Source organism: Pelophylax lessonae (assembly GCF_965119305.1).
Source record: "Pelophylax lessonae genome assembly, chromosome: 12".
Lineage (NCBI taxonomy): Eukaryota > Metazoa > Chordata > Amphibia > Anura > Ranidae > Pelophylax > Pelophylax lessonae.
The window spans coordinates 105094342-105117593 of NC_138779.1; the positions used below are offsets into that span (position 1 = coordinate 105094342).

A 23252-nucleotide genomic window follows, 5' to 3' on the forward strand; every position below is an offset into this window, starting at 1 on the left:
TCGAGGTTCGGGCCAAATGTAGAACTTTTTGCTGAAAAAGTTCGGAATTCGGCAACCAGAACCGACCAAAATGCAATGGGACAGGAAATGGGCTTTAAAAGCCCATGATTGGACCAGAACCATTAGCAAAAGCCAATTGAGGGGGCAGGAGAATGCTAGAAATGTGATTTGAGTGACTAAGGGGTCCATAGGCCAATCATTAGTGAATACGCCCCCCAGTATATAAGATAGCACCCGCCAAATTCCTAGCATTGTTATACAGGGACATGGAAGAGAGTGCAAGCAGTTCGTGGACTTCTGCTACAAAGTGTAATTTAGCATTTATTAGTGTGAGGAAAGGGATATCTAGTGTAGTTAGGGTGCTCTTTTACACTTTAGTTAGCTTTAATAATTTAGTTTCTGTAGGGAAAGTGTTAAGTGCCAGGGTGACCGTAGTGTAGTGTAGGGTGAACTGAGAGTGACTGCTATGGCAGGGTGACCAAACTCTTCCATATCAGGGTGACCGCAATAGAGAAAAGCTAGTTTCTCTGAAGTCACTTTTGCTGCAGTAATATGGCTTCGCCCCTGTCAGCTTGCTTTTTGGCTGTAGGCGTCTATAGGGATTTTTTGAGCACATGTTTGGAGTCAGGCATGACATCTGAACATGTGTATAGGGGGTATATATACACAATATAAAATAAGTTGCGCTGTGGATGATGTATACAAGTTGATTGTATGGTGAAATAGTAGAGGATCCGAATAATGTCCAGAATATGGAAACAAAAACGGGTAACTTGTGCAGGTACCGCTTACCGGAAATAAGATAAACAAAGGCCCATCAGTATGTTCAAAATACGTCCTAGGGATGAGGTCCAGGTGGACTACCAGGTTCCAACACGGATCCCTCAATGGAGTGGTAACATGTGTGATACAAAAAAATATACCGCCATAGCGTAAAACCAAAAAATATGTGTAACGAAAGGACACCCAAAGTGCATTGAGAACACCACTGCTCCCGTAGTGAAATAAACGTGATAAAGGATGCCACAGAACCCCAATAGGTACTCCTTACCGAAATATAGATGAAAAATAGCAGATACACCAAAAAGGGGGGAAGGGGGATCACCCCAATAGGACAGCAGCTTACCACAAGGATGAGTATGGAGAGCTTATATAAGACTGGATAGGTGTGACTTGAATATGCAAGCAAGTGGGGGGACACCTCTGATGGATAAAACACCCTTACCGACTCCCGATGATATGGAGGCAGGAGGGATATGTATGGAACCGATCCATTGTGTCTCCTCACTCAGATAGGGAACTCAGATAGACGGTATTGGATCAACCATAGATGATACAAAATATGGAAAACGCCATAGTGTAAAACCCACGGATGTATTTATTGTTAAAAATAGTAATGCACTTACAGACAATCAGAAGATCAAATGCAGAGAGGAAAGAAAGCCGCCGGCCGGACGGCTCCGCTCGCCCGTCCCTCGTGGACAGCAACGTGTAGGTGACGTCAGCACGCCGTGATCTGACGCGTTTCATCAAAGATGATATTCTCAAAGGTCGCCAATTATAAAAAATATATATTTTTTTAATTTGCAAGGTGCTGTGCCACCGTATAAATCAGTGGTGGGCACTGCAGTGGGCACAGTACACTCTGTGGACCTGACACTCCATGGCAGCCGGCAGGCAACTGCAATTATGACAGAGGAAAAAATAAATATTTTTTAAACTGCAAGGTACTGTGCCACCCGATATGAGTGTGGTGTGAACACAGTACAGTCTGTGGTGGGTCTGTGGCCTCTCACACACGGCGGGCAGGCAACTGCACAATAGATATATATATATATATATATATATATATATATATATATTGACTGAAATGCCAGCCCTAAAAAGGGCTTTTTGGGGTGCTGTCAGGATGCTGTCCTTACAGCAGGAGTGGACCGAGAACACTATCTAACAACTGTCCCTATTAACAGTAGCAGCAGCACTCTCCCTGCTCTCACTAACACACTGCTTCAGAATGATCTAAGATGGATGCTGCCCTTGCTTTTTTATAGGAGGTGGGAGGGTGTGGGAGGGAGGGTATGCTGATTGGCTGGAATGTGTCTGCTGACTGTGAGGTACAGGGTCAAAGTTTGCCTCAATGATGAAGTAGAGGGGGCGGACTGAACATTGCATATGTTCGCCTGCAGCGGCGGACGCGAACAAGCGATGTTCGCCGGGAACTGTTCGCTGGGAACTGTTCGCCGGCGAATAGTTCGGGACATCTCTAATGGCCACACTAATGAGAATTACAAAAAAAAGACAAAATTCTACAAAACAATGTAGAAGATCTAGAGAATCACTCCAGGTTAAGTAAATTAATAATTAATAGACTTCCTACTAACTGCAAAGCTCGCTCTGGCAACGCTCTGCAGCATGAGCACATGACCATTCTGATGGTCCTGGTCCCTTCCTCTTTGTTTGTGGTTTAGAGGCAATGCAGCCAGTCAAAACACCTCCCGGGCCTGTTATTGTCAAATATCTTAAATACACTGACAAAGAAACCATATTACAAAGTTTCTGCTTATCCAGATCTCTGAAAATAGATTGGCATTAAGTGCTAATGTCCACTGATTACTCTGCAGGGGTGACTGCACTCTGTTCAGCCCTATTTCAGATTAGGGTTTCATTACACTCCTAACCTAACTTTACCCATTGATTCAAAATGATCAGCATCATTCCTTCTGTGACCCATCCAAATTGGAATTGTTTCTGGATTGGTGCGAGGACAATTCACTACCTGTGGAGCTCCCTTCTTAATCACAGGGCATCCCATGCTACGGCAACAGATAATGTGCACAATAGCCCTGAACACTATCCCATACTGAGCAAAATTAGTTTACAAATATCAAACCAGAAGCTTTCTGTTTTCATTGCTGTGGTATTACTTTGATACAGGGGTATTCTTAGGGCAAGAAGACAGAAAATCTACATCCCACTCTACTATCCCTATGTAGCAAAAGTGAAGTCACTAATTCAATATTATTTTTGGATTACCTTGTTTGGTTAAATGTACAGTTGTTTATTGGGTACCGGAGCTTTATTTGCTCTGCTCATAAACTATCTTTTGAGATATCTAGGAACATTAGTCCACTTTTGTGGAGATCTAGTTTCTTTCACTTTCTAAAAAACTTTTTTTCATAGTAAAGATCAAAATAGCTTAGCTGAGTCCAATTGGGGCTATTACCCTTTACTTTCTGTCTCATAGCTAAAACAGGAGGAAAGAGGAAATTCCTCCAAAGTGAGGAAGCCAGAACTAGTAACTCTACTGCATGATTTTCACTCTTATGATAACCCAAAATGTGTTAGTTTTAATCATTCTTGGTGATGATGGTAAACAGGACAAATAGAGAAGACACATTTACCTAAGAGGGGCACAGACAACATTAAAAACCTGACAGGTGTTTTAGTTCCTCACCTCTCTATCCAGAATTTTAAAAAAGCTTCATTTTGTGTTTTAACATGAAAAAAATCCTTTGGGCTTGACACGCTCTTTGTAATTATACATGTTTTCTTTTTATTTTAAAATGTGAAAATTTGCCAATACAATACAGTACGTTAGTAGTTTTCCAAAGGACCCTGAGGACAGCTTTCTGGTGGTAGATCCCTTAAGAACTACCAAGGCCTAATTCAGGCAAGAATTTACATCAATGTTGGATTACCGACACATGCTGCAATTTCAGTTAATTCTTACTACAGCCCCTTTAAGAATCTATTGCTGTGGCAGTGACAAATTCTAACAATTCTGGGCAATGCCCATATTTGGAAAATGACTTTGAAGTCCCTGGGTAGGTGGAGCATAATGAGAAACTGAGAGCCTAGTTCCCCATCAGGTCCTTTTACCTTTTGAGTGACAGTGCACAGCAGTGGGTAGATTTGATAGCCGCTACTGGACTGAATGGCTGCTATGGATTCACCCACTCATGTGCACTGTCAAGCAAAAGTGAATCAGACCTGATGGGGAACTAGGCTCTCAGTTCCCTAACAGACTCCACTCACCCAAGAACTCAAGAACTATAAAACTTCTTAGCTAAGTGTCTATCAGTTTGACAGGCAAAGTGGCTGGGGAGGAAGGGTATGAGTGAGTGCTCGGGGGAAGGAGTTTTCCAGTGTAGACACAAAGTCATGGGCATGCCTGTGACAGCTACATAAATTGATTACAAGCACTTTTGGTGCTGCACCCTGACACAATTCTAAAAGGTGTCTATGACACAGTTTATGAATTCCCTCAAAATTCCACCAAAAAAGTCTATAAGACTTTAGTAAGAAGAAGAAGTAATTTGATTTTAAGCTCTGTTAATCTTTGGGACCGACGTAAAAGGATCAATGTTCTATGTAAAGGGGTGAAGAAAAAAATGTTATTGCTACATAAATTAGTCAAATATTAAAAATAAAAGTCTCAGTGGACTATGCACATTGCAATTTATAATTTGCCAAATAAAAAAAAAAAAAATTAGTCCATGTGCTAAAAATCATTCTGTTTGCCTTCTGAAGCATTTTTTAAAATATGATGCCTTTAACTATAATTAAACCATAATTTGAATGCATAAAAATACACATTAGATTTCTTTAAGAAAACTGACATTTACAAACTTTTCTGTAAGCCTCTTATAAAACTTTGAAAACTCTAATAACATATTTTGACATTTCCTTGGAGAAAATCGAAATGGTTCCAAAAACACAACCTGTTATCAGAGAAATCACAGCATCTACTAAGAGAGGTAAAGACACCTATTTAAGATTGTCACAACTAGTAATGTTGATTGAAGGAGCTGATTACGCCATGATTATCTCAGAAAAAAATTGTATGATTTCAGCATCAATTAAGTTCTTTGCACTTTTTGTAAGTCTATATTTAGACTTATTTTTAAATCGATCTGGAAGGTATATTTATCAAAAAACACTTTCATAATTAAATCTGCTTAGAATGTATTTCAGTATTCATGACTCAAGTTCTTTTAAATAACTATTTAGTTTGAAAGGCTATTTTAATTTCAGAACGACTAACCCTTGGCTTTAAAAGCCGCAACATTATTTTTTCCTGGTACCATGTGGCTTCATTGAAGATTGTTCTATGGTGTCTGCGTGCACCTGTTCAAATGAGGCCAATGTCAACGACCAAATGCTATAGTTGACACTTAGTGCCATGTTTAATGATAGGCTGTTTTGTTCTGCTTACAATATCATCCGCCAGCTGCCTGTTTAAGGCATGATGTCATTGCTATCTAAGTTGGCTTAATCAAAGAAACCTGAAACTATTCTTGGCTTTTTGCTAACTATATTTTAATTATATACTAATTGTTAAATTGTTTCTAATTCTTTTACTGCTCAGAATCCAACAGTTGCTTTCTGATGAGAACGAAACTCAAGCTTGATTTACCTGGGGAAAATGGAAGTGCCTCCAGAGTTTTCACTTTGAATAATGTCAGAAATGACACATCAAAACAGTAGCGTTCCCAGGATCATCAGAAGCAGATCCAATTGCAAACATTCATTACAGTGGAGAGACACAACACAAAGCACACAAAATAAAAAAAAACACCTCTTTTCAGGCTATGAGGTAGAAAACTAGGGCACGTCTCACAGATATCTTTTTTTTTTTTTTTTCTTTTTAGTTTTGAATTATTTTAACATAACTCAAGTGTTGTTGTTTACTAACTTTATATAAGTTTGGATACATAGATAAAGAGAGCATAGCAATAGTTTTAAAACCAGGATAACTAAAAGCATTTTCATTTTAGTGCTGAGAAGAATTTCCATGCAATTCAACACTTGGAAACCTTTTCTAATTGTATACATTGATTTGCTATTTTATTGCAGCACCTATAAATGTGTACTGGTCTCCAAATAATACATGTTTATACAGTATATGTGGGGTTGTAGTTGATTTCAATGTGCTCACTAACACAGTTTTGCAAAGTTAGAAATATGTGGACCTGCTACATAGATTCCCATGTGTTGCCCCATTGATTTATAATGTAAAATTCTTATATTATATAAAGATAAATATAAGAAAAACAATTGAATTTACGGCGTACCTTACTCAAGTGCAGCCTTGGCAGTTCACTTCCAGATGTAGTTTGAGAGATTAATGTCATCAGGCTTCCACTAACCAGCCTAGGTCTCCTCCCTAGATTCATAGGTAAATCTTTTATAAAACTCTGCATTTCTTGACACTGAGGTTGGCATTTCTGAAGAGCAAGTGAAATCCAGCAGAAAGACATCTTCTCTTGCACAGTGATTATATTATAGGGTTAATCTCTGTATAGTTGCCACTTCTGGCTTTTGTCCTGTTTTTATACAATCTAAATTCACATAGATTCTCCAACCAGGGCTGGGACAATAGGTTGGACAGGAGAAACGGCTGCCTTGGCCACTGTGGTATCATGTGTGACTCAAGGGCACCACAAGGAGATTGGGGGGGAGGGGATTTGTGTTGGGAGAGGGAATTTGGGAAGGGGGGGGCAGAGGTTAAGAATTGTTCTAGAAGGGGAAATTTAGGGAGGTGTGCTAGGGGTGGTGATTTTGGGGGATTTGTGTTGAGATTAGAGATGAGGGAAGATGATTTGTGCTAGGGCGGATTTGGAGGGTTTGTGCTAGTAAAAGGTAATATGGTGCCAGAAGGGGATTTGTGCTAGGAGGGGAAATCATTTTTTTTGGAGGGGGGGGGGTTGTGCTGGGATGGGGGTTAGGAGTGGGGAGGGGATTTGTGCTCAGAGTAGAAATTTGAGGGGTAGAGGATTTGTGCTAGAAAGGGTTTTTTTTTGGGGGGGGGGGATTTTTTCTGACACATAAGGCTCAGGGCCAGGACAAGGGGTGGGTAGGAGGGGCACGTGGTATCATGTGAGGTGGGGGGCATTACAAGGAGATTGGGGGAGGGGATTTGTGTTAGGAGGGGGAATTTGGGGATGTCAGGGGTAGAAATTGTTCTAGGAGGGAAAAATTGGGGTGATGTGCTAGGAGTGGTGATCTGGGGGGGGGGGGGGTTGTGCTAGAAATTTAGTATGGTAGGGGGTAGGGAATTTGTGCTAGAAGGGATTATTGGGGGTATTGTACTAGGAGGGGAAAGGTTTTGTTGGAAATTTGTGCTAGGATAGGGGATTGGGGTAGGGGAGCTTGTGGTGGGAGGGGAGATTTGGAGTGGAAGGGAGAGGATTTGTGCTATAAAGGAAAATTTGAGGGGCAGCAGATTTGTGCTACTAGGAGGGGGACTTTCTTTGGGGGGGGGGGGGTTGAGATGGGGGCATATGGAGAGATAGAGAATTTGAGGTGGGTTGGAAAAGATTTGTCCTGGGACCCCCTCCCAGGACAAATCTTTTCCAACCCACCTCAATCAATCGATTTCAGCAGCGGGTGGGTTTGTACTGGGAGGAGAGGGAATTTATGCTTAGTGCATAAAAATGCAGATTACTGCTTGATTTTGTTTTGGGGGATGAGGGGATTTTTGCTGACACATACTACTCATACATCTGGGGGGTGCGCAATTTGGTATGTTTGCCCTGGGCTCTGGTTAACCTTGTCCCAGCACTGCCTCCAACTGACACCACTGCTTCCCCTCACTGACACCAATAATAGGGATATTCTCCTTCTCTCTAGCACTAATAAGGGGCATGTGTACTTCCACTGACACCAATGTAAGGGGCATTCTTCCTTCCTTTAACACAAATATAAGGAACATTTCTTCTCCCAATGTCACCATAGCTGGGGTATTTTTCCTTACACTGGCCGCTAATGACACTAATGTAAGGAACTTTCTCCCTCCCACTGACTACTAATGTAAAGGAAATTTGTTCTTCCACAGGCCACCAATGTAAGTGCAGTCTTCTCACACTGACCACCAACGTAAGGGAGAATTTTTCCTCCTGTTAACTGCCAATGTAAAGACTTGTACATTACATACTCTAGACTGATGTACTTTGTAAGGTCCACTGTACATTACATCATTCTGTCCACTACACTCTCTAAGCTGTGCTATATATTACATACTATAGAACAAAATGTTGACTTTCTAAACAGTTTTTTAAATGCTAGGTAGTCCCAACTATTTTATCACAATTGGGTTGATTTACTAATCTAAATTAAAGCTTAATTGAAAAAGCTGAAGTTAGAAACTGATTGGCTACCATGTGCAGTTGCACCAGATTTTGCCATCTCCGGTTTTAGTAAATCAACCCCAAAGTTTTTACTCTACGTCTTAAATTTTTAAAGGAATCCATTATTAATGAAAAGTTTAACTAAGAAAATATTGTGGCAAATAACTTAAGGCAAAACTTTTTCTTAGTTTTGGACAGAGCAGAGAGGGATTAGAACACCTGTCAGGTTTGTGTATTGACTGCGTCCTCTGTTTGCCATGTTTATAGCTATTCACTGCCATTGAAAGGGAAAAGGAAACTAATTTGTGGGTGTCCCCAGAACAGTAAAAGAGGGTCAATCTCCACACAGGGATGCCAGATCTGGTGACCCTAGTGATAACCATGAATTCTCCCACTTTGGAGAGGTTTTCTTTCACTTCCTGTTTTTTTTTTTTTTTTCAACTCTTCTGGGAAGTCTGATGTGAAGTTATGGAAGAGTATGAATCAACCCTTTCAAAATGATATTAGGAAACAAAAATGATATGACCAAATCCCTGGCCAGCTGGCATTTGTACATTTACCAGCTGGAGGCCCTAATCAATGACATCACTCAGAATCCCTAGCAGGTCAAAATCAGTGGGCAGGGGGTTGTCATATAAGTGGAACAACATCTTCAGGCAGCAGGTCATCATAGCACTACCAGCACTTGACAGATTCCTATATGGCTTGTTTATAAACAGCAGCCATCAAGTAATTTGTCATATTGAGGCAATAACGCTACCTTTAATAAAAGACAGATCCCCAGCTTGTTGCTGTTTGTAAACAAACAAACTGGTGATTCTGGATTACACCATTGACCAAGTATGGCCATAACCATATTTGGTCAATGATGTCATCCAGGACCCCCATCTGGTTTGCTCACAGACAGCAGCCAGTAGAATATCTTTCATTTTTCATGATCATAAGGTCAGTAGGTTGTAATTGTGGCAAATCATCATGATTGACACCAGATCTACAGTGTTGGATGATGTGATTAATGCTGGATTTATAGCACTGCATGCATGGGATACATTGCATACCTTTTCTTTAATAAAATGATGTCAATGACCCAGGCTAGACTGCTTTGTTTACAAGCAGAAACCCACTGGTAATCTGTAATTTTATTTTGTGACAGTAATGCACAAAAGAAACATTGTCATGTGGAAGGTGACTGTAGAGGTTGGGCAAAATCCCCAGCAATGTGTCGTTGTGGTGGTGGGTCATGGTAAGTGATGCTGTATATATATTGTTGAATGACGTAATTGATGATGGATTTGCCATCCCTAAATTATAGATCCCTGGCCAGTTTGTTTACATCAGCTAGGGATTTGTCCTAATGAGCTGGCTAAATCTGGCCAGACTTAGGTAAAAGCTCATCTCTAGTGGCTGCATAAGTTTTCTTCTTTTTCTTCAAGCTTCTTTCCCTTATTTGTCACCTGGTAAAAACACTTCCTGATCTTGGTGTGTATGTGTTTCCAATTCATTTTGGAACACTGTACTATATCCTATAGTTCTTTTTTGTTTAGGTTTTTCTATATAATTTTTTTTTTTTTTTTTTATGATTTTTCAATGTTTCTATATTGATCTATTTGATTATTCATTGACACAAATATTTGTAACCTGTGTAATCATAGAGCTTGGAACAAGGTTTGCAATCACTAGATTGGACACACTTGTGCTAACATGAGATTTTACACATATATCAGTGTGTGGTGCCTGCATTCCATGTGGTTTTGATAAAGCACATACTTCATGTGAAATGCGTCAACCTTCCTGTCTTCCCCTGGCCTGTCAGACCCCGTTCAGACTGCGGCGACACGACTTGGTGGGGTGACCTGCTGTGCACCGCGACCTCGGCGCGACTTGCACGGACTTCATATCATTGAAGTCAATGCAAGTCGCATCCAGGTCGCCCCAAAGTAGTACAGGACCCTTTTTCTAAGTCGCTATTAAAATGGGCCCTGTACTATTCAATGGCGAGCGAACCACCGCGACTTGTCAGGCAACCAAGTCGCCTGACAAGTTGCGCTAGTGTGAATGGACCCTCAATGCTGGTTGTTTTTATTGACATTTGTATCTTCAATAAAGCTGATATTGCATAATGTGGGAGTGCAGCCATCCAATTTTTCTTGTCCAACAATCACCAGCAGTGGGTCGCTGTGGTGGTGAGTCATGCTAAGTGATGTTGTATTTATATAATTAGATTACGTAATTTATGATGAATTTGCCATCACAGAATGACAGATCTCTGGCCGGTTTGCTTACAAACAGCAGCTGGGGATTTGTGCTGATGAGCTGGCCAAACCTGGCCAAACTTGGCTAAAAACTCATCCCTAGTGGCTGCATAGGTTTTTTTTTTTTTTTCAAGCTTCTTTCTCTTTTTTTTCACCTGGTAAAAGCACTTCCTGACCCTGGTGAGCTATGTTCACTCCTCCACTGTATCTATTGGGGAAACCATGATTATCAGCCACGCTGGACATCAAAGATGTCTACTTTTGTGCATTTCCAACATAAGGGGGGTGGTGAGATTAGTAGCTTACACTAAAAAATATAATATTTTTGCTTCCTGTTCAGCTCACAGGAAGTGACAATATTAATGCATTTCTTGCAGGATCAACTGGTGTTTTCTGTTCATGTTAAAAACATTTTAGTTTAGGAAAGCAAATGCAGCCAATACATCTAAAGATTGATAAACTGCAAATTATGAACATTTCATTATTGGATTTAGCATACTTTTAAATATTTATTTGTATACTTAGGATTTTACATAAATAACAAATAGTAAATTAAACCAGTTTTAAAATGTGTATAATTAAATCTAATCCAAAACACGTATGGTTTCTTGCAGGTTCACTCCCCTTTAAGCCCCACATCCAATCACTGTCCAAATCTTGCTGCCTCAACCTCCGCAACATCTCCAAAATATGCCCCTTTCTAACCAAAGACACAACAAAGCTCCTAGTTCACTCCCTGGTCATCTCGCGCCTCGACTACTGCAATTCCCTTCTTATTGGCTTACCTCTACACAGACTATCCCCCCCCCCCCCTTCAATCCATCATGAATGCTGCTGCCAGACTCATCCACCTTACCAATCGCTCAGTGTCCGTTACTCCTCTCTGTCAATCCCTCCACTGGCTTCTGCTCACCCAACAAATTAAAGTCAAAATACTAACAACATCTTACAAAGCCATCCACAATTTAGCTCCCAGCTACATCACTAGCCTAGTCTCAAAATTCAAACCTTATCACTCTCTTCGTTCCTCTCAAAACCTCCTGCTCTCTAGCTCCCTCGTCACCTCCTCCTATACACACCTCCAGGACTTTTCCAGAGCCTCTCCAATCCTATGGAACGCCTTACCCCAATCTGTCCGATTATCTCCTACCCTATTAGCTTTTAGACTATCCCTAAAAACCTTCCTTTTCAGAGAAGCCTATCCTACCCACACCTAACAACTGTACTTCCATTTTCTCCATCAGCTCATCCCCCAAAGTTATTGCCTTTTGGTTCACTTGACCCTCCCTTCTAGATTGTAAGCTCTAATGAGCAGGGCCCTCTAATTCCTCCTGTATTGAAATGTATTGTAACTGTATTGTCTTCCCTCATATTGTAAAGCGCTGTGCAAACTGTTGGCATTATATAAATCCTGTATAATAATAATAATAATATTTGTATAAATAAATCTAATCCCAAACACGTATGGTTTCTTGCAGAGTAACACAGTTGGTCAGACAGCATATAGGTAGAACTGGGCATTTTAAACAGAGGGTCATGAATGCACCCTGTAATAATTATTAAAAGACACATAAAAAATCAGTTTCGAAACTTGTGAACAATAAACAGATAATAAAACATGAAAAATACTACTACCATTTCCCTTTAAGATAATGTGTTGAGTTTTTGAAAGAATAACTAAAATCTAAATTTGAATACGCTATGAATAGTATCTTCTCCCTCTTGTTGCTGATAACATGGTATAATATACTTTGCCTCTATCAAACTTCTCCTTTCTGTCTGGACAGCTGAAAGATCTTTCTTGTCTGTGAAAGTTTGATGGTTCCTTTATTCCTTCAGCAATCAGTTATCAGCATGTCTTGAAGACTATCCTCTTGACAACTGCTACTTTAAAACAGCCTTTTTTTCCTATATAATCAGCATAGACCACCAAGTTCTACTTTGTTTTGTAAATTTAATGAAAATCAACAACACAAATTCTTAATCCCTTACTTTTTTATCGCTGAGTCCAGACACAGTATCCACGTACTCCTCCTGGATCATAAAAGCAGCCAGATTGGCAGTGTAGCTGGCCAGGAATATTACTGCGAAGAATGCCCAGATGAGAACCATGATTTTACTTGTGGTACCTTTTGGGTTTTCCACTGGCACAGAATTGTTAAAAACCAGAGCCCAGAGTAGCCAGATGGACTTGCCAATAGTAAACTTTGAACCGCCTGGACCTAAATAAAACAAATAAATGAATTATAGTATTTTGCATTTTTTTTGTTTACAAACTGTTAATTGGGAAAGCATATACATCCAATAGATAGCATCATTACAAGGCGTATATAAAGAGAATATGATTAATATGTATACATAATCCATCAGAAAAAAAAAAAAAAAACAATCAAGAAGCACAGTGTGATCAGTAAGATTACAATATATTACAAGGTTATATCAAGAAGTCAGAAAAAGTAGCAACAGGAGCAAAAGGAGCAACAGGCAGAAGAGCCCAAAAGACTTCACTCTAGCATACCATAATAGAAGGTATGTAAAGAAAGGTAAAATCTGAAATCAGGATATAAACATATGATAGTGGATAGTCCAGACATCTAATTAAAGAGAAAACAGGTGTATTATATCTTGTAGAGTGTAAAGAATCCTTTCCATTACCATACCAGCATCAATTCTATGTATTACAAAGAACAAGGGCACAATGGATGATTTCCACTGTGGAGCAATGGCCCATATTGTCCCTACACAAATGGTATGAATAAGTCTCTCCTCCCTATGTGAAATCCTTTGGATAGAAGCACCAAGAAGGCACATCAGCATTATTAGGCTAAGAGGCTGACCAGAAATTGCAGAATATTAGAGATTTTACAGCAAGCTAAGGATAGTTTCTCACAATCCCAAAATATATGTTTTAAAGATCCAGTGGACATCTGCAAAAGCATAATTCCAAGACTCCTGGGTAGATAATGTGATGTTTAGAGAGAGTATGTTACCATTATGTAAGTAACTTAAAGAAATTGTAAAGGCAGAAGGTTTTTTTTTTATCGTAATGCATTCTATGCATTAAGATAAAAAACAAACCTTATGTGTGCAGCAGCCCCCCCTCCTCAGCCCCCCTAATATTTACCTGAGCCCGTCTTTACTCAACGATGTTGCAGGAGTTTCTCAGCTGCCTCAGAATCCCCTCTTCATTGGCTGAGACAGCAGCATGACATGATGGCTCCCGCTGCTGTCAATCAAGGTTAGTTAGCCAATCAGGAGAAAGAGGGGTGGGGCTGGGTCATGGCATGTCTGAATGGACACAGGGAGCTGTGACTCGGCTCAGATGCCACCAAAGTATGGCCTGGGGGGTCTTTTACAAACTTTGAAAACTGTAAGTGAAAAATTAAAGAAAAAAAAAAAATGGAAAAATTGCAAAAATGGTCTGGCCCTCTGAGTTTAAAAGGGGAGAGAAGGGCCTAGTAGCCTTTGACTATGTTCCAATTTAGGCTGGTGTCATGACTGCTGCCCAGGGTTTTCTGTTTTAGGGTGGCTCCTTTCTCTTGCAGCATTCTTTGGAATCACCCTTGCATGCAGGGACTCCCTACACTGTGCATCAATAGAAACACACATACCCATAATCTAGGGTGGCAAGGCACTCCCCTGCTTCCTCCCTTCTCCAAGCTAACAGCCTGACTGGAGACTGCACTGTTAACTTTTTCCTGTCAACACCAGAATTTTAGGGAAGCAGCACTGAGAGAACAGGAGTCAATTAAACCGAAAGTCATAAATTGCAAGTGCTTGTGTAAGACTTTTAACAAATAGTTTACAGGGGGATGTTTATTTTGTTGCACTTAATGTATTAAACTAAGAAACACACAGGGTTTAATACTATGGTAAAGTATATCTAAAACAAATAGTGTATCGTCAATTTTCTGTTCTATAGGCTCAACAGGAGGTGAAAGGACAGTTTTCTAATGAGCGGGGAATCCCCCTTGCAACTTAACATGCGAAACGGTAGCTTTACCTGATGAATGAGATTAAGCCCCATTTACACCTGTGTGACCAGCATTAACAAGTTTAAAAAAAAAAAAAAAAGCATGCATTTTTCACATGACAGCGCAGAGCAGCTGATTCTCTTGAATGGGCTGCCCTACATGCAACAAATACATCAAAGCAGCTCATGTATTTTTTTCAGGAGCAGACCTTGGCACATTTGTTTACCATACATTTTAATGCATTTGCCATCCATTTTAGCACCTTTGTGCATTCTTGGAAGGCATAGGTGTAAATGCCGCCTCACAGGCTTCAAATGTCAACCTAATTGCTTGGTTGTTTTGCTGGCTGACTGATACGTGTGCTGGAAAATCATTTGGGTGTTTGTGATGTCTTGCAAAGGCTAGGTATAGGTTGGGGTGGGTGACACTTTTTGTGCAGTTGGTTGAATTGGATGTGAGGATGCCTTTGCTGCCATTGTGCTCTTGCTAGGAGTCACATGCATCCCTGTGCCTTTAAGGAGTGGTGGGCTCCCTCTTGGCAAACCTGCCCTTAATCTATCCACTGCTTTTACTTAGGAGACTCCATAAATTATAGTTTTAGGACTGCAGTATTCATAGGAGCTTTGGCATAAGCACTGCAGCTTAGGCATATATTTGCAAATGTATGCAAATAAAGCCCCCATTTTTAATGTAATTTGTTATACAGGGTTAATTTGGCTGTTTTTCAGGCTGGCTGGTAAGGGTGCAGGGAAATCATTTGTGTGTTTGTGATATGCAATTCCCTTCCATGTTCACCTTACTGCAAAGGCTAGTTATAGGTTGGGGTGGGTGATACTTTTTGTACAGTTGGTTGAATTGGATGCAGGGATGCTTTAGCTGCCATTGTGCTCTTGCTAGGGGTCACGTGCATCCCTGTGCCTTTAAGGAGGGATGGGCTCCCTTTTGGCACACCTGCCCTTAATCTATTCACTGCTATATGTGCTTCTACTTAGGAAACTTTATAAATTATAGAGTTAGGACTGCAATATTTATAGGAGTCATGACGTGGGCACTGCCACTTACACATTTATTTGCAAATGAACTGTATGCAAACAAAGCCCCCTGTTTTAACTTTTTTTTGTTTTACAGGGTTAATTTGGTTGTTTTGCAGGCTGGCTGGTAAGGGTGCTGGGCAGTCTTTTGTTTGTTTGTGATGTAGATGCGGCCTCACAGGCTTCAAATGTTCATTTTATAAGGTTTCAATAATGCTTCAAAAGAAGATCTGGCTTGTACATACACTACAAGACTGGCTACAAACAGCATACTTACTGTGGAGACTGTGCCCTTCAAAACTACTTATATAGCTTAAACAGATCCATTCATTTATGGGCATCTGACTTCTGCCTCAGCGAAGTGCTAACAACAGAAACTCACAAACTTATAAAACAAAGGTCCTGTCAAGATTACGGAAAAGGAAACCAGAGGTTAGTTAACTGACTGTTTTACTTTCTTCCATCCGCCTGCTTAGTGTATCGCCCTTCATGTAGATCTTACAGACTGACAATGAGCTAACATTTTCTGCTCCAAGAGGGATATACAGTAGGCATAAAGATTTTTTCAAATGTCTATTCTTGATTGGTTCTCTTTAAATTTTTGTGCAAACAATGTGTCTGTAAAGGTCATAATTTATCCAAGTCATGGTATACCTGTTAGGAGTTGATCACATTTAAAGTGGCTGTAAACACTCTAAAATACCCAGAGAAGTGAATAGCCTCAGATGATACACAGAGATTTAAAAAATCCTCTTACATAAGTTTTACTTGTTTATGTGCAGTCTTCTCTTCTCTACATTATTTATAAAATGCAGAATTGTGATAAAATCCTTCTTTATCTGCCAAGAGCACAGAGGAGGGGGTGGAGAGCTGCAGTTAGAGTTCTTGTACATTGTGAGAAAGCTGATTGGGGGGAAATGAATAACCTCAGATGATACACAGAAATTAAAAAAAATCATGCTACATAAGTTTTACTTGTTTATGTGCAGTCTTCTCTTCTCTATATCACCTAACAAAATGCATAATTGTGATAAAATCCTTCTTTATCTGTCAAGAGCACAGAGGAGGGGGTGGAGAGCTACAGTTAGAGTTCTTGTACATTGTGAGAGAGCTGATTGGAGGAAAAGAACACACTCCCATTCACACACAGCACAGCAATGAAGGAAGGAGCTGTGTTCTGAATAGTCAAGCTTTGTGCTGAGCTCTCCCCCACGGCCACAAATTTAGTGCTGTGGATTGAGTAAATGAGTTACCTGCCTGTCTGTAAATGCTGGCATATGTTCCTGACACAGTTTAGAACTGGGGAAGCTTTTTGGATGAGACGTGAATTGTTTTCAGCATTACAGAACAATTCCAGTTGAATGTGATCAGTTACTACTTGGTAGACCTGCAATCAAAAGATAATTGAGTTTTTTCTTCCTCTGTCGACTTTGTAATGCTTAATCTGTTACTTTTTGGGAGGTTTTCTTTTTGCTAGTTGTACCTGGGACAGGAGGTGAGAGACAGAACTTACCTATACCCAATTTATTTAAAACAAACGAAAATATGTTACATTGAATTCCAAATACAGTTGTGACATCTGAATGAACATGGAAGTCAATGGATGGGCACACTGTCAAATTAGGAGCGTCAGGCCACAACTAAGCCCTGAAGGCCCATTACGACAGCTGTATTTGTGGAATATGCATTATTAACCACTTGCCGACTGCTTACTGTATATAAATGGAGGCAGAGTGGCACCTACATGCAGAATCACGTATATATACGTAATTTGCCTGGGAGTAGCTAGGGGGCGAGCCCCGCCGGCAGCGCATTCCCGCCCCCGATCCTCAGCGGGCAAGCCAGCGCATGTGTCAGGCAGCTCCGATTGTCGCCTGACACCGACGATCTCTCACCGCTGAGGGAGAAGGACGGTCGGCTGATGTAAACACAGCCGTCCGTCCATCTCCCTGCAATGATCACAGAGACCATGTGATACTGCTATATAGGATCGTATGTCTCTGTGATCATCTCACAAGCCCAACCCCACCACAGTTAGAATCCCTCCCCTAGGGTCACATTTAACCCCTTGATCACCAACAGTATTAACCCCTTCCCTGCCAATGACATTATTACAGTAACAGTGCATATTTTTAGCACTGATTACTGCAGTAATGTCACTGGTACCCCCATAAGTGTCAAAAATGTCAGTTAGGGGTCCGATTTGTCTGCCGCAATGTCGCAGTCCCGCTAAAAATCGCAGATCGCCACCATTACTAGTAAAAAAAAAAAAAAAACAATAAAAATTACATAAATCCTTCCCGTACTTAGTAGACGCAATAACTTTTGCACAAACCAATCAAAATACGCTTATTTTTTTTTTACCATAAATATGTAGCAGAAAATAAATTAAAATGTTAAAAAATTTAGATTTTTCTTTTTTTTTTTGAGAATGTCATAAAGCAGAATGTGAAAAATATTGTTTTTTTTTTCTAAATAGTCACTCTTTTTTTGTTTATAGCGCAAAAATAAAAATCACACAGGTGATCAATTACCACCGAAAGAAAGCTCTATTTGTGGGAAAAAAAGGACGCCAATATTATTTGGGTACAACGTCGCATGACTGCGCAATCATCTGTTAAATTAACGCAGTGCCGAATCACAAAATAGGGCCTGGTCATTAGGGGGGGAAATCTCCCAGTCCAGAACTGGTTAAAAAAACCACAATATTACTTACACCTATGATAGTATACAGCATTTCATAAAACATAATACCAGACACTGCTCTTATTTCTTTCATCTATAAACAGCTTGCTGAGGGCAAATCATCGTCTAATAATCTCAAACTCTCTAACATTATATTACTATGTTAAGCTTTAGGTTTTCTCTTCTACTGTTCTTGAACAATCTAAGAGTATAATAATTAATCAGCCTCCAAAAGCTTTTTAGTACTTTAAAATAACATGGAATAAACTGAAAAGGAATACAGTATGTTCCTGCTAAAATGTAGCCCAATCATTGGTCCAATAACAGCTGTGAGTCTTGTGTAAATATGTAACTGTTATGTAAGTAATATATTTCTTTCTAATAAATCAAAGAACTAGGTCCCTTTCATGCTAGTAGTCAGATGGGGTCTAAATTTGAGTTTTTAGGTGAACCCAATTGGATCCTCTATTCTCCTCTGTGGAGCAGCGGGTGTAAATGGACATGTGTCCATTTAAATCCCCCTACATCTAATCCGATTTGCTATAAAAAGATGGATGGGGATCCGTTCCCCTACCTGCTAGTGGATCAGATGGCAGTCAGGTAAAAACAGACAGGCTGTCTGTTTACATCAAACTGCCCATAAAGATGAGCAGGCTGTATCTGTGTCCACCCTGCATGAGTGGATTGGACAAAGACCAGCTATTTGGACAAATCCCCATGAGAAGGGGGCCTAATACGCAAGGTATAATGACTCGAGGGATAGCAACAAAGCCATCATCTTTCATAATCTAACACCTTTAAATGGATGAAAGGTATATCTGCTTAGTTGCTATGGGCTGATTTAGAGACATTCTAGCCCACTTTGCTCTCTACTTTGTGGGGGAACACCGCACATGTCACACAAATTGCCTGTGTTTACCTTGACAGGGACCATCTTAGAAACTTTCTCTTCACAGCACACTGCTTTTTGCAGAATTTCTGTACATCTCAGATGTAATAAGCAGCCTCTGATGTGTATCACTGAGCTCCTCTTTTAGTGCTTCCTCCTTCTCAGAAAAGATTTGCTCAGAATTTCCCTTGGCTACAGCTATTTGGTCACTAGGAATAACAGCAAATGATAGATCATGGTCTGGGCATCTCCAGACCTTCCCCATGCTGTTGGAATATAAGAGGCACTCCGTGGAGAGCCCTCATTATAAAAGCATTGCTCATTTATAGATAAAATACAGCATAATAAAAAGGTTACAAAAAGGTAGGAGTCCCCAGGGGGTGTTGCAGCTTGGAATTATATATATTTATATTTTTAGATCTAAAATATATATATATTTTTTATAAGAAATTGGTTTATTCGAAATAAAGGAATTGTTTTGAACAGTACAGTGTCCATGGGTGGTTCAATAACAATGCCCAGAGTTCAATATCAGCAAAACAGTGTTTACAATGCATTACAACATCCAGGAATGATAAGCATACCCCAGGGTCAATAAAAACAGCTCAAATGACATGGTATATTGCTTTCTACAGAGGGTAGGATATCCATACCAGCACCTCTAAAACGTTCTTCTCCCCTCACAGAAGAAGTTTGTCTACTAAGTTGAGGGGGCTCAGCCCAGGTATATCAAGCCTCTAAGAGCATTATTTCTAAAGTTTGCCTGGGCACCCGTTATGTTGGAAAATGTACTGCTCCATCCTGAGTGTCTCTCCCATTTGTTTTATCCATTCTACAAGAGTTGGTGGCTCTGTAGATTTCCAATGCATTTAAATTTATCTGTGAGCTTGGAACAGGGCTCGAGTTATGGCTTCCCTACACTGCTCTTGAGCAGAAAGATCACAACTAATTTCCAATACACATTTTTTAGGATCCTCCCTAAGTGTCCTTTGAAATAGTCCTGATTGCTGTTTAGTAAATATGCAGTTTGGGGCATCGCCAAAATAGGTGGATCAAGTCCCGATGGTTTATACTGCATCTACTGCATGTAGGGTCAGTCAGTAAACCCAGTTTGCATAGCCTCAGTGGGGTGTAATGCAAACAGAATGTATAATTGTGCTAGTTTTTGGGATACATTGAGTGAAGAGAATTACACAGCTTGAGTAACTTCTTTCCACTGGTCCTCCCCAAAGATATTGATATCTTTTTCCCATAAACTCCTTATTTGAAAGGGTTGATTATCAAGCAAAGCAGATAAAGGCATTGAAAAGCATCTAGGGATGAACCCCTTAGAATTCCCAAACTTTTGCAAAAGGTTGAAAAGTGAGGCAGGTGATAAGTGCTATGGTACTGCATAAAATTGCACTCTAATCATGTGTTGAAGTTGTAGGTAATGGAAGAGCATAGACTGGGCTAAATGGAAACAGGATTGAAGATCAAAAAGGCAGTTTTTAGGCAAAAGAACTATGATGGACAATTAAGATGAGCCAACTGACTGGGAATCAATTTTTAAAAGCCCATACATCTTAGCTCAACATACACCACAAATCTTTGATATATGTTGTCAGTTAAGCCCAAATGTGCTGAAGAACATTGCTCTTCTTTTGTAAATGGTTCACTTTAACAGTAAACAAGACAGCACAGGATCAACCAAGAGTAATTTATAATTTCCCTAGACAGCAGAACGTTGACTCAACATAAATGATGCTGTCAAATGTTTTGTCAGAATCCATCTACGTGACAGCCGGTGTTTTATGTTTGTCCGTAACAAAATTTTAATTACAGGGTTGCTTTGGTTCTAAATACGTTTTTACAATCACCAGTAATAAATTATGATCAATTAGACACATCAACATAATGGTGTAGCTGAACGCCCAAGAAACATGAAAAAATTTGAAAAGATACCACCACTTCTGCTTAAAACGATGGTAATTAATTTTACTTCCACAAATGTATTTTAACTGGGAGGTTTTCTTGGAGGCTTGTTTTGATCTATTTATGCGCAATATATTAAATTTATTGCTAAAGCCATCAAAACAGAAAAGCAAGAAGCTGTCACTTTGATTTGTTACAGACCTCAACAAAAGGCCTGTAACAAATTTCTTTAAAACAGCAGAAAATATATAATACACGTTAGCATTGAAAACTTTCTAAAATTGTTCACAAGAAGTTATCAGTGAACGCAGTGGACATAAACTTCAGGTGGCTACTGTACAGAAGAATAGATTGGCTCTGTTTTCAATTTTTTGCCTCGGAAGATCATGCTACGAAGAAGTCACATCTTGTTACAGTGCATGCCACTGCTCTTTCTCCTTGCCATGCCCATCTCTCAATACCCTATAGTGTGCAGGCAAGATATATCCTGGCTGAGGTCACTGATTCTATAGTGTAATGTACAGTAGTGATAGACTTGAGCAGTTTGCTGCACCTAATATAGCTATGGTTACTCTTCCGTGCCCTTCCAATTCTGAACATTTAGATTTTCATGTATTCTTTGATGGTCCTTCTTGCCTATTTGCAGGTCTTGTGTAGAAACAGTGGCTTTAAATATACACTGTTTGTAACTGTTCACATTATCCACTGATCTAAATTATCACGGACATTCTGGATTTTTTGTTCACCTATGCTCAGAAATTTAGCAGGGACTGGCAGAAATAGCAGCAAAAAAAAAAAAAAAAGTGTGGAAATCTTGAATCATACCAAAGTTACCAAATTTTTAATAGAGATGAAAACATGTATAGACCATAATTTAGATTTGGTGGAGATACAATTAGTGTCTACATTTAAATATACAGGATGGTATATCAAAGCTGATATTACCAATAGTTTGGAATATCACAAACTTAACTTTATAAAAATAAAAACTGGGGGTTATTTTTTATTATTTATTAATCTATTTATTTATTTAAGATATATGATTATTAAAGGTTGCTGTCTGAGGTGGATAATGATTATTTGTTCCATTTGTTAGTATATGTTTAGTTTGAATTACAATATTTAGTATCTGTAATATCCTTAGAGTAAATTTTTATTTATTTTTCTATTTTCTTTTTAAAAAAATGGTTAGGTGTCAGATTGTAATTGTAATTACGATTTAAGTTGTGGGCATTTCCTGATATTGAAATGGAAAATAAAAATGTATAAATGGCATTTTCCTATAAAATCCTAAGGACATCTGTAGAGTCTGGCACAACTTGGTGACATTCCTATCTTGCCTGATCATGAATGTTAGATTATTCTATGTAAAAGGGTACCTTTACCAGAAGCAGTCTACTGTGAGATCTCAATTTCACTTTTTGATAATCTAATCCTTTTCAAAGTTTTTATTAAACAGTTATCTTCAAACCACAGTTCTAGCCTTTTCCTATCCTGATTCACATACTCCAGAGATCTTGCACAGCCTGCATTGAGATGCTAGAAACAGTATTTAGGGAAACAGAAGAATATGATAACAAAATTCTTGCACACTGCTTATTCTGGTGGCATCCACCCTTGCTATGGCCATGGCAGCACCTAATAATAAACAATGTGGAAAGATGAAATCTACAAATAAAATTAATCAATACTCAGTTAAGGGGAAAGGATAGGCAACAGAAAAACATGATAATACTGGCTTGTTACAGCAAACACTGTATGCACTTTTCTTATTGTGACGATATTAACCATCACTGGGAGTGAAAGACTAATACTTAATGGATTGAATGGATTCAGATGGGAGTGATATTTGTCAACCGTGTCTCTCAATAATTGTGGAGATTTGATCCCACTTTGCACTGTGAGACTTGTGGCCTGTTGCCATCTAGTCTGTGACACCTAAATGTGTATTCCATGTCCTTCAATGTCAGACAGGCTTTCCCTATTGTTTGTGTATTGATATAATGTGTATTGTGCAAAGTCTGCCTGTTCAATTGTTAAATGTTAATGACCTCACATTGTTCTGTTCAGATGGCTAGATAATTAGTTCAAGCTAATTCTGTTCCTGTATACAATTTCATCTGCATATGATAATGTAAGCAGGCAAACCCTGACCTGTGTGTGGCAATATGATCAAGAGTGGAAGGTCCATGCTGTATATAAATTCTGTGTGACTGTTCAATAAAGAGTTCTACTTCACCCTCAATCTAGAGTCCTGTCTCTTATTAGGGGAATCTGCTACAACGGATTGCTATGCTCTTCATACTCCCTTGAACAATCACTAAGCTCTTGTAAGAGCTTGTTTCTGCTTCACCTCTGGGGAAAGAGTTTTACCCACT

At 39.5% G+C, this 23252-nt stretch overlaps 1 protein-coding gene across 3 annotated transcripts in view; it reads right to left on the reverse strand.

The window, feature by feature from the left end:
* Positions 1–23252, reverse strand: part of GRIN2D (glutamate ionotropic receptor NMDA type subunit 2D) — a 1144270-nt gene that overhangs the window by 93244 nt on the left and 1027774 nt on the right. For all 3 annotated transcript variants that reach the window (XM_082274380.1, XM_082274379.1, XM_082274378.1), the window contains one exon: positions 12374–12603. In XM_082274380.1, coding sequence (XP_082130506.1) covers positions 12374–12603 — 230 coding nt within the window. The remainder of the gene's footprint in view (positions 1–12373; positions 12604–23252) is intronic.